Raw genomic sequence first — 12,678 nt, 5'->3', positions numbered from 1 at the left:
TTATTTTTGAAGCAAATATCAAAAATAGAGAATATGAGGTATATGTTATACAGATTCCATAAAAGCCTATGTGTGGAAATAGATGAGACTTTGGTAATCATGTATCTTTATTGAAGCCAAATCTATCAGCTTCATCATGCATGAAAAGTTGCTACCTGGGACTCTCTCTCTATGTAATCACTTACAGAATCATCGCAAAAGGTGAACTTCAACATGCTTAAAAATGGGCAGAACTTTGTTTTTCCATTTGTACTTTTTGTGTAATAAGTCTCTATGCCACTAAGAATATGTTCAGCTATATCTAATTATCGTAATTTGTCTGACATTCATAGTAATCTCATTTATAGTGTTCATGCAAATACTCGGCATCTAAATAGGGTTATATCTTACCACTGTTCCACTGAAGGAAGAGAGAGGATAGGCATTGGTGCCCAATTTCTTTCTCACTGCTGTCACCTGACGCACATAGGGTTGTCAAACTCTAGGTGGCACCGGGGAATAGTAAAGGACAGGAAGGCCTGGAGGATCATTGTCCATGGGGTCGTGATGGGTCGGACACGACTTCACAACTAACAACAACAACAAGGTGGCACCTGGAGATCTTCAGGCAACTGAGGTCAACCCAGCTTTCAAAAATGGCTGCTCTGAAGGTTGGAGGCCATGGCATTATATCATGCTGAGGTCTCTTTCCTCCCATTCTCTCCCTCCCCCAATCTCCAGGTATTTCCCACCTTAGAGTTGGAAAGCCATGACCACACTGTCATTTTTGGGTCAGAGTGCCCCTAGAAATTCATTTTAACAGGTCATAAGGTAAATCCCTTATACTTTATGATGTTCAAAGAACATCACTGTAGATTAGTCGATCTTCAAGTAGCAAATATAAGCAAAAGAGCTGCTTTTTGTACTCCACTTTTTACTACGCCAATGAGTCTCAAAATGGCTTACAACTGCCTACCCTTTGTCTCCCCACAACACCTACTCTGAGGTAGCTTGGGTTGAGAAACCTTGGAAATAACTTTGACTGGCCCAAGTTCACCCAGCATATGGAGGAGTGGGGAAACAAATCTGGTTATCTGGATTACAGGACACTGCTCTTAACCACAACACCAAGCTGGCTCTCGAAGCTAGAATCCTAAGAACAGCTTCCTTGGAGTAAGCCCGTTGAATATAATGGAACCTAAGTCTGAGTTGATCTTCCTAGGATTACTTCCATTGCACAATGACTTCTGCTAAAACAAACAAACTAATCACATTTTGGGAAGCATGAATAATAAAACAAAAAAATACTGATTAAAAAAAAAGATTCAAATACCACTCTCCACACAAAGGTCTCTCTGTATTGGCAAGACAATGTGTTTGCCATCCTTTCAAGTGACTTACCGAACATCTGTACAGGTTATACACGAGATGCACCGGCTATTTGTTGTAATGAGGTTCAATGCCACAGATGTCTCACTGTCAGAGGTTGGGTGTGCTGCACATTTAAAGTAGAATTCCTGCAGTATTAAAGGAGATAAAAGGAAGATTATGTACCTCCATTTCATGTCCTCTCTTTATCTTAGTCTAAGTGAAGTTTGAGGCAGGAGATAAATCACTACTGCCAGAAAAAGAGAGAGTATTCATTAGGGATGTTTTAGAAAGAATGCCTCACAGTATCTTTCTACAAGCTTTCTACAAGGTATATATTTTGCTCACTAGACATCTTAAGGAAGTATATTAGTTTGCTTAGATTCTTTGCTGTTTGGGGGAGAACAAAAATTATACAGAAAGACAAAAACTGGTCATTCTGGACCTGCAAGGAATGTTCCATGACTGGAAATTTCATTCTACATGTGGTTTTCCCAGCACATACAAAGAAAGCTGATATTGGTATGGCACATTTGCTTGTATCCATGTGCTCATTGAAACAGAGCCTTGGAAAAGCCTGTTAAGGCCATACCAAGGCTATCCAAATCCAGGCTAAGTTCACGCTCCATGCGGTCTGGAGGATGGGTGCTGACAAATACAAATTCGATGTTTTTTAAAAATATATGTTTTCATCTTTACCTGATGATAACAATATATTTGAAAATATGTTTATATTAAGACCCATCTGTCACTTTGACGATTGTTATGGAGGGACATGCCCCATACATTTAACATTTAAATCCTGGAAGCAGTGATCCACTTTTCTTAGCAAAATGCACAGGGCAATCTGTGCATTTTGCTAAGAAAAGTGGATCTAATGGTGCACACATGTGTCAAGCAATTGAGGAACAGAGTCCCAAGATATACAGTTCTTTCAAGTACATTACTTTGTGAGTAAAAAGGCACATCACTGATATAAACAGCAAAACTATCTTTAAACTCAGGGTCAAGGTGCCATGGTATAATCTTATAATGAAACAGAGAGAATAGAACTAAATCGTGCAAACATCAAGTGAAATGTTGCATGTCAAGAGGTCAAGAGACAAGAAATTTGTATGACCATTTTAGAAGTACAGTAAATAGGGGGAAAACAACATTTCTTTCCCAGGAGATGATGTTGAAATGACCAAAGGAACAGGGCAACAGAATGAAATACAGATAAAAGTGTGCCCCTTGAGAGCTTCGGTGCAGAATAATACAAAGTACAAAACAACTCATAGCGCTGTAAACCCAGCGGAAGTGTCTACCTCTATAGTGAACAGAACCTATAAATATCCCAATAACCAAAAACGGAGCAGAGACAGAACACAGGGTGCTGTGTGTTGCACGCAATAAGAATACAACTTTCTTGATGAGAGGCCTTGTGTTTTGTTTTCTGGGGGATCTACTTTCCAGTCTCCTTGCTGCTTGTCAACAGCCAAATAATTTACACTTACTGGAAATGCAGCTGTGGGGTGTAATTTGATCCTATTCATGCAAATCGGGCATTTGCAAAATTTGTCAAACCTATAAATAGCAAGAGAACAATGTAAGAAAATCTCATCAGCAACTTTTGTTCTTGATAGCATGCATGCCACACTGGCAGCTCTCTTTGTCCTATTTGAATAACAAACAAGTGGGAGCCAGATGAGAGGATTGTAGGAAATCTGGGACTTGGTTATGAGCCCTGCCTTGCCCGCTTGACAGGACAAAGCACTTAGATGAAAATGCCAGAGTAGAAAGTAGCCCTTAGGTGCATGTATGTCTCTTTTTCAATTTCAGACCCAATGTCAACATTGGGTAGATATCACCAAGTTAAATATCCAATATTAACTTCTAAGATCTTTGTACAAGGGAGGGTGCTTGAAAACCCACCTCTTCACACATACTATTGTTTTATACTCTCCTGGATTCTGCCAATTACTAAACACTTTTGCCAGGCACCAGAAAGCTGCTCTTCTTTCATATACAGACCATGCCCCCTTGTCTGGGCAAATTGCTACTTGTTCATCCCCTTTCCACTCAGAACACATCTCATCATTTTCTGTATTGAATGTGGACAGGATGCACTACCCGGTCGGCTGGAGAGGAAAATCAGGTTTGTTTTTGAAAGTATGCTTCAATGACTTGCATTGAATATTCTTAATCTGTATGCAGTTATTACAATCTGCACACCAAACACTGGGAGCTGAATTTAATTCCAATATGTAAAATACAAAGTGAAGGCCCATGAGGGATAGTAGAAGAGGGGTAAGGCCCAGAATAAATTGTTAGGAAATTTCCATAGCAAAAAAACAAACAAAAACAGAACTCTGCTGATATCTGAGGATAGATTAATTGCAACCTACTAACCTAACTGTGAAACTCAACATTCTAGCAGTACTGTACCATTACCCAGACTGGTAAAGTTTGAGTTAGATAAGATGGAACCTGTCCACACAACCAAGGTTCATACAATGTAAGGTGGTCATTTTATCTGCCCCATCCTCCTGTACATTGGAGGGGGGAAAGAACTGGAGAGGGGGGGAAAGAACTGGAGAGGCTATTAGGGATAGAATTTGTGTTCTCTTGTTAATAGCAGGGGTTAGATCTCAGGCCTTCTCTATGGTAGCACACATTTTTTGGAATATCCTTCCTATATAAGAGTGCTGGGGCAACACCCTTGCATGTTTTAGACATCTAGCTGAGCATTTTATTTTTGAGATTGCAAACTTTCCTACAGAATCACCAAGGGTCAGACACAACTGAACGGATGACATCATCATCATCACATAGTTCGATGTTTTAGGGATTATTTTGCCTTTATCTTGCCATTTAAAAGTACTACTGCATACATTTTGATGCCTTTCATGAAAGATTCTAGGCTGTGATTTTGGTACTTTAAATATTTAGGATTAATTTCCATTACACCTGTGGGACTTTCTTCTAAGGAGAAGTACATGGACAAAAACTACCTACTACTTAGCTCCTGCAACCACCCTTGGGTCAGGCCTCATGGCTCTTTGCTGAGGCTGGCTCTGAAAAGCTGTCAGACAGGTAGTGAGAGGCACTTGGGGCAGCAGCAGTGACAGAAGGGATGCTTACTGGTCAGGGGTCATTGGACCACTATTCTAGTGTAGCATCATACAGGACACAACAAGGTGGAAGATCTTATATAGCACTACACCATGCTATAGATGAGAAGTGTCCTGACAAACAGCACTGGCCCCCTTGGGAAAAAGACCAAACTGCTGAAGTTTCGGATCCCTGAGCCAGCTTGGTGTAGTGGTTAGGAGTGTGGACTTCTAATCTGGTGAGCTGGGTTTGATTCCGCGCTCCCCCACATGCAACCAGCTGGGTGACCTTGGGCTCGCCACAGCACTGATAAAGCTGGTCTGACCGAGCAGTAATATGAGGGCTCTCTCAGCCTCACCTACCTCACAGGGTGCCTGTTATGGGGAGATGAAAGGGAAGGTTAATGTAAGCTACTTTGAGACTCTTTCAGGTAATGCAGCATATAAAATCCAACTCTTCTTCTTCGGATCATGCAAGCAAAGAAAATGCCAAGACAGCCCATGATTGAGCCTCCCCATCTTCACCCTAAAAACCACTGCTGTGCTCTGAACACATTTTGCTTGCTTATCTTGCCCCATTATGCTATAAGCAGCATTTGCTTTCACTGCAAGAGCCCACCAAATTAATCATAAAGTCAACTCCCTGTTTTATTATCTAAGACAATTTTGCCCTTACTTTTAATGGGTTCTTTTATGGGTTGAGTACACCCATGTAATTGAAGATTGGCACAGGGAAGTATTTCATATATGCTCTTCTAAGAATTGCACAATTTGGTCCTCTTAAAAACAATTTTGTGAGTTTGTAATTTTCATTTCCCACCATACCTGTCTTTGTGGTTATAATTTGAAATCTGAAAATATATAGCATTGTCATTCTTGTACATTACTGCTTGCCATCAACAAAGCATAATAATGTGAAAATGCATCTGCTCCAGCAGAACTATGCTTATACTTTGAATCCTTTCTTATAATGGGCACAAGGGCTTTCATTAACTCAGTGTTAATTGAAGATCAGAAACTTAAACAAAAATCCTTTTGTTCTTGAAAAGGACTGTCAGGGTCTGGGGTCTAAACTCCCTGTCAGGGTCTGGGGTCTCTAAGATGAGACCAGCAAGACAGGGCCATACACTAATGGTAAGTATGGGGGGGAGGCATGGAGCCAACCCCAGACACTCCCTAAACCTTTACCTTATCCTTCCTTTCTTCTCAGATTTTGCTAAGTTTCACTCAATTGTATCTTGGATCAAACCAGGAGGACTGAGATTATGCTGTAAACTTGATAGTTTCTCAATTAATTTTTAGACAATAAAGTATTCAACCATTCATGTGAAATACAGAATAACCATTGGGACTGAAATAAGAGATGATACCACATAATGTGGATTCTCCTCAAGCTCAAAACAGTTGAGGTTACACTTCCCCCCCTGCCCCAGCCTACCATAAATTATCATACTAGTGGGGAAACATATGGATCAAGTGAGGAAGCATCAACAAAAAGTTGTACTGCACTGTACAACTGATTAGGAAAGGATTCTGTCCTTTGACCAAGCTGTATCTCAGCAATAACGTGCATACTCTGCATGCAGATCATCCCAAGTTCAGTCCCCAGTAACTTCACGTAAAGGGTCCCAGATAGCAGATGCTGAGCAAGATCTTTCTCTGTGTGAGATTTTGCAGACAATGTTCCCTCTAAGCTCTAAGGAAGCCCTGCTTAGCAGCCATCTGGAGCCATGGAGGGTCTTGTACTGCCCATTGCAAATTTTAAGAATACACCAGCTATATTCTGCTCAGGATGTGAACTGCTGTGCTCAGTAGGTTAAAAAAAATAGAGCGAACATTACTTGCAGGGCTGCCATATGTCAAAAGGCATGATGCTGAACTAGACAGGTTAATGGTAACACTCAGTATAGTACAATTGCAGATGTTCATGGGTTTGTACAGTTAATGAGTGAGGCAAATCAAGAAAAGGCTGATGCCTATATTAGTAACTATTCAGATTAGTGCGTCTATGTCAGTATGAAACTGAAAACCTTCAGGCTCTTGCAATAGACTGTAGCTAGATGGCTGGAGGAGTGGGAATCAAAAAATCCCAGTTCTTACTACAGTTCTTTGCACCATATGCTGTTTATCTCATTTTCCTGGTTGCTTTCTACCTCCCAGCATGACAATTCCTGCACTCATTCCATACACATTGGATAATGCAATGAACTTTAGGTTAGATTTTCCTGTTTTGCATAGGAAAATCTGGCTGCAAAAGTACATTTAAAGTGCCTTATCAAATGTGTGTTGAATGTGTCATGGCCCTTTTTCTTAGTAACCACAGAACTGTAATATCACTAATCAAACTGAATTACACAAAGAACCAACAATGAAGATGCCTTGCTCACTTCTCATGTTGAATTCTGCTGGTTTCTACTGCTCTTCCCTCCTGTATCTTCTCTTTCTTTCTCCCTGCCATAAATTACCACCCATAGGCATTTTGCCATTTGAAAACTTGAGATTCAGTACAAGGTTATGTCTTGCTTTTGATTAAAGTAGTCATTCGTCACTGAGGCTGCTGATACTGTCCTTACTGCTTTCCCCATCACTATGCTGGTACACAAGTGCTGATCCAATGAGAATCTTTAACATATTTGGCTAAAGACAAACAATACAACCCCATCAATACTTGACCCACAACTGAGTTGCTTTAAAAAAAAAAAGCCCAGTTAAAGGACTAAAGGAAAATACTAGACTTAGCTAAACTGTGCCCCCTTCTATAGAGTGGCCAGGTGAGGCTTCCACACAGAGACTCTGAAGCTGGCATGCTGACGTCAGAGGAGGAATGCTTCCTTCCATCACAGAAGTCCTCTTCTTCTTGCGTTGGCTTGAAATGGGAAAATGTTGGAAGCCCCACCATTCATGTTAAGAAAGCGCCCCAACAAATTAGGTTTGCAAATAGTTTTTCATCATGGAAAATATCATCGCTCATCTCTACTGGAGATGGAACATGTCATTTTTTTTTAAATAGCTGTATTGTACAAAGCTGTTGCTTTATCATGACACACAATGACAGCAAATCCCTAGAATTGACATTGAAGTCCTGATCAGTTTCTACACTGTTTGAAGAACAGATCAAGATGGGTAGCCATGTTAGTCTGTCTGCAGCACAGCAAGAGTCCAGGAGCATATAACAATCAACAAAATTCATGGCAGGAGATGAGCTTTCATGAATCTGATGAACTGAGCAGTTACTCATGAAGGCTCATACCCTGCTCTCTCTCTCTCTCTCTCTCTCTCTCTCTCTCTCTCTCTCTGTGTGTGTGTGTGTGTGTATGCACAATAGATATACTGACCTGTCTATTTAATAGAGGGGCAGGTGATACAGCTCCCAGAATTTGATAAAAAGGTTGGGCGTGATCTTGGACATTTAATTAACAATGGAGGCCGAACTCATAAAGAAAGGTATTTTTTCCATCTGTGCCAATTGAGGCAGCTTGCCCCATACCTCTCAGAGTCAGATCTAGCTAGTGTGACCCACGTGATGGGCATGTGTAGACTAGACTTCTGCAACTTACTATATGCAGGGCTGCCCTTGAGACTGCTCCGGAAACTACAACTGGTCCAAAATGCAGCTCCATGAGTCCTGGAGGGGATCAGTATGGAGCACATATAACACTAGTGCTTGCTCAGCTGCACTGGCTCCAGACTGGAAACCAAATCAGGCTCAAGGTGCTGGTTCTAGCATTTAAAGCCCTAAATAGTCTGGGACCAGTGCATCTGTGGGACTGTCTTTTCCTTTATATTAGCCCAAGAGTACTGAGATCCTCAGAACAACATCTGCTAAGGGTCATTGGCCTGAAAAATATGAAGTTAGACTCAACCAGAACATTTTCAGCCCTGGCCCCAGCCTGGTGGAATGAAATCACAGAAGACATCAGGCCCTGTAGGGCCCAAACCAGTGCCACAGGGCCTGCAAAATGGAGCCATTCCACCGGGCTAATGGTCGAGGCCAGAAATAACATCTACCATATAAGTCTGGCCTCACCACTAGGGGAGGAAAGGAGACAGAAATGCTGCAGATTAGCTCCGGCCACAACTGCCCCCATTGGAATTTTAGTAGGGACATAAACTATGATGTTTTAAAATTTTAACTTTTATATTTATTTTTAAGTTGTTATCCACCCTGAATGTTGGAAGGGCAGGATAGAAATTAAATTGATGATGCTGATGTATGATAATTTGTTACTTTTTAATTATTAATTCTAATCGTTCTCGGCTGATGCATGCCATGGAGGGGAGGGGAGGGGAGGCATGGGCGCTGGTGTGCCAAGTTATACACTGGCACCTGCACCTCCCTCTCGAGCGGCACAGCGCTGGCTGCGTCGGTCTGGAACGACCGATTCGGATGCCGCCGCACACAACCCTTCTACCTACCATAGAGCAACCAGCAGAGGGAAGGAATGGAGGTTCAAACATGCTAAAGGCACCTGCGTCATCCTGCCCTCACACTCACCTCCCTCTCCCTTGTTCCCGGGGATGGGAATGTCTTTTTATAAATGGCTAACATCCTGGAGCAACAACTGGAGGAACAATTAGGTGGACAAGCGTGCAGGCAAAGCCAAAAATAATTTTTCATAAAAGTTGTAACACAAAGCATGCCTCTCTAAAGTCCCCCCAAAAACCAGGAATGAGATTAAATTTTTAAAGTATCAAGACTCGTGATTCTATAAAGGGTGGCATTCAGATGCATGTGTATTTATACAGAGATGTATAAATTACATTGTGGGACTTTTAAAGCATGGAGAAAGGGGATTGGTTGCCTGGATTGATTGACAGGTGGAAGAGAGTCACATATAAAGCACGTTGCTCTCTTCCGCCATTTCCAGTAGCAGTTGTGGAGGGTGAGAAGAAAAGGCAGCAGTCAAGAGCGAGACAGCAAAAAGGTAAGGAGTAGGGTTGTGCGCATCAGCCCCCGAAGTGGCCGTTCCAGCCCAAAGCAGCCAGAGCCGTGGGGGGGGGGGGGAAGGCACCGGTTTCCCAGTTCCATGAAAGCCACATTCCAAACACCCACCAAACACTTTGCAAACCATACGCACATATTTCTTTCTTATTCAATTAAGAATTTCCACATTTTCGGGTAATCTTGGCTGTACAGATTTTAGGTCAGGCAACACAACAGATATCTGAATTTGGGAGGAAATGTCAGTCATAAGCCACTGGGAAAGAGAGGGGGAAAGCAACGAGTCAGATTTGCTGGAATATTACATAACAGGCTGAGGAAGAGTGCTTGCACTCAAAAGCTCATGCCTTGAATAAATCTTTGTTCTTGGTCTTAAACATGCCACTGGACTCTGATTTTGTTTTGTTGGATAACAGACTGTGTAAGTATTGCTGTTCATGGTGTTGGTCTTTGAGTTTACTCAAAATATTTCCAGGCTCCTATGAAATACTCAACAATACTATCAACAAAAAGATTTTTTTTTAAAGAAAAGTCTGAGTGTCTCCAATATCCGCTTTCTAGCTATACACTGACTGATTCAACCCAATGCCCTTTTCATAATGCCTCTGGCTACAAGTAAGAAAGGCCTGCTATTCATGATAAAAGCTCTTTGGGATCTTTCTTTCTCTCCTTTGCCACTTCTTCATCTAGGCTGTCCCATTACAATATACTTGGTCTCAGTTATCAACTCTGACCTTTGAGAGAGAGAGAGAGAGAGAGAGAGAGAGAGAGAGAGAGAGAGAGAGAGAGAGAGAGAGATGGAGGGGGGAGGGATTAAAACATTTTTGAATGCGGTGGTAGGACAATGGAGAAAGCTTACAATTCTGTGTGTAATTTTTCTAGACTTCAGTTTCCCAAAGCTGTTATGAAAATTGCAAGCACTATGCATTCAGCATGGACTAAAATTAGGGCTGGCTGAATGGAATGATCCAAGCTGAAAAAATACAACCAGTTGGCTGGTACAAAACTGTAATCTTTATGGTAATTTATTTTGTAGACTAGAAATTAAGCCCGCTGTATAGAAAATACAGTGGACACTATTGGGCAGTGAGTGGGTACAGGAGGCTCCCCCCTTGCCCCCCCTGGGATGGATGGAGCTAGGAAGGCAGGCAGCCAGGTATAGAGAAAGGGAGAAAGAGAGAGAGAGAGAGAGAGAGAAAGTGAGAGAGAGGCAGAGAAGGGGAGATAGGAGAGTTAGCATAGGGAGGAAGAATGGAAGAAAGAAAGGCAGAAGAGAAAAGGATGGATGGGAGCGAGAAACGAGAATAATGGGTGTGTGGATGGATGGATGGATGGGTAGAAGAAAGAAAGGGAGGAAGGGAGAGAGGAAGGGAGAGAGAGAGAAAGAGGCAAAGAGAGAGAGGCAGAAAGGAGAGAGAGAAATGGAAGGAGGGAGGGAGGGAGGCAGGCAGGCAGGCAGGGAGGCAGGCAGGCAGGTGGAATGGAAGGGGACGGGGCAGGGGTGGAAGGAAGGGGGAAGGGGCTGCTGAGCGGGTGTTGGGGGGCGAGTAGTGAGGGGGAAGAGTTAAGGGAAGAAAAGGGTGTGTGGCTGGGTGTTTGGGGGCGGGGAAGCAGCAGCAGAGCACGGGGGCGAGTTGGGGGGGTGGGGAAGCGTGCGGGGTCGAGAGGGGTGGGTGGGTGTTTGGGGCAGAGACGTGGCGGCGGAGTGTGGGGGCGAGTGTTGGGGGTGGCGGGGGGAGGTTGGGGGGTCGAGAGGAGTGGCTGCCTACCTGCGTCGTCGTTGCCTCCCGCGGTGGTCTGTTGTTTGGGAGCAGTGCCGAGTCCCATGACTGGCTAATGGGTGCCTGCAGGTGTTCAGGGAAGGCAAAGGGAGAGGGCCGTCATGTCAGTGAAGCACTGGGGCTGTCCCTTTGTCGGGGCCGAGGGCTGGTGGGGCCAGGTGGCTGCCAGGTGGCCGCGGGTCTTCGAGCCGGGAAAGGGACAGCGCCGCAGTGTCAGTGATTTGGCGGGGCTGTCCATTTGCCGGAGCCAAAGGGCTGCGGGGTGGGCTGCGGGGCTGCGGGGCTGCGGGACTTTGGGACCGGGAAAGGGGGCTGTCCCTTTGCTGGGGCCGAAGGCTCCCAGCCCCGGGCGGCTGGCAGGAGGCGGTGGGGTGGCGGGGCGGGCAAAGGGACAGGGCCGCCACATCGGTGACGCGGCTGTCCCATTGGGGGGGCAAAGCCCCCCTTCCACCTCTAACAGGCTGGGCCGGCGGACGTTGGGGGGGTCGGTGGGTTGGGAGGCCTTCATGACTCCTGACTTGTCAGGCCAGGGCGCTCTGGCTTTGGAATGACAAGCGGAGGGCTCAATCGGCAGGAGCAAAGCACGGACAGGGCCCACCCCAAGGACCGTTAGCATTTTATTTATACCGCTCCCGCAGAGCGGTTACAGATATTGCTTTCATATCTTCACCATGCAAACATAAACCAAAACGGGTTCCAGATAAACATTTTGCTTTATGTTTGCATGGTAAAGATATGAAAGCAACATCTACAAAATAAATTACCATAAAGATTACAGTTTTGTACCAGCCAAATGGTTGAATTTTTTCAGTTTGGACTAAAATTAGTACTGGCTCAAAAGAAGCCATTTGGGTCCCTTATAAGAGATATCCCTGAAGTGAACAGAAGGCTGTCATTTCTCAGCATGTTTTATATTAGCGATTCTATGTTCACTCCTTAGTTCATTCAATTAAAGGATCTTTGATAGTGAGCTCTGTGTGTGTGAAGAAACAAAAATAAACAAAGCTCTGCCTGGTACTCACCTGTTAGTCTGAATAAACACTACTTTGCTAACAGGGCTATGATAAGAAATACTGTAAGGCAGCTTCATATGTTTAGATTCACCCATGCTCACAAAGTCAGGTTTTGAACCTCAAGTCTGTGGCACTTTCAAGGGCACTGACTTCAAAGGACAGACTTGCTGGAAGTTATTGGAAAAGTCAGGGAAGAAAGGGGAAGATAGCGGAGATTGAAATATCCAAGCTGCAATACTGAGGTAAAAATTGGAGGGGTAGCTAGATGCCTGAGGGAGAAGTTTAAGGGGAAGGTGTAAAAACAAACAAATATATAAGCAAACAAAGGCATGGATTTGTCTCCAACAGGTCCTGTCAGGCCAACCTGGTGTCCTTTTTTGACCAAGTGACAGGTTTGCTGGATCGTGGAAATTCGGCTGATGTCGTTTACTTGGATTTTAGTAAAACTTTTTATAAGGTTCCCCATGATGTTCTGATGGATAAATTGAAGGACTGCAATCTGA

General features: G+C 43.7%; 1 protein-coding gene across 3 annotated transcripts in view; it reads right to left on the bottom strand.

Annotated features, from left to right (window-relative positions):
• The window catches only part of PRKN (parkin RBR E3 ubiquitin protein ligase), a 951,947-nt gene that overhangs the window by 446,033 nt on the left and 493,236 nt on the right, over window positions 1-12,678 (bottom strand). For 2 of the 3 annotated variants that reach the window (XM_077348081.1, XM_077348089.1), the window contains exons 6-7: window positions 11,151-11,225; window positions 1,381-1,496 (exon numbers count right to left, since the gene is read on the bottom strand). In XM_077348081.1, coding sequence (XP_077204196.1) covers window positions 1,381-1,496; window positions 11,151-11,225 — 191 coding nt within the window. The remainder of the gene's footprint in view (window positions 1-1,380; window positions 1,497-11,150; window positions 11,226-12,678) is intronic. The other variant, XM_077348097.1, reaches the window with a different exon arrangement.

This window comes from Paroedura picta, chromosome 1 (assembly GCF_049243985.1).
Source record: "Paroedura picta isolate Pp20150507F chromosome 1, Ppicta_v3.0, whole genome shotgun sequence".
Classification (NCBI taxonomy): domain Eukaryota; kingdom Metazoa; phylum Chordata; class Lepidosauria; order Squamata; family Gekkonidae; genus Paroedura; species Paroedura picta.
This window is presented reverse-complemented; position numbering and strand designations above follow the sequence as displayed.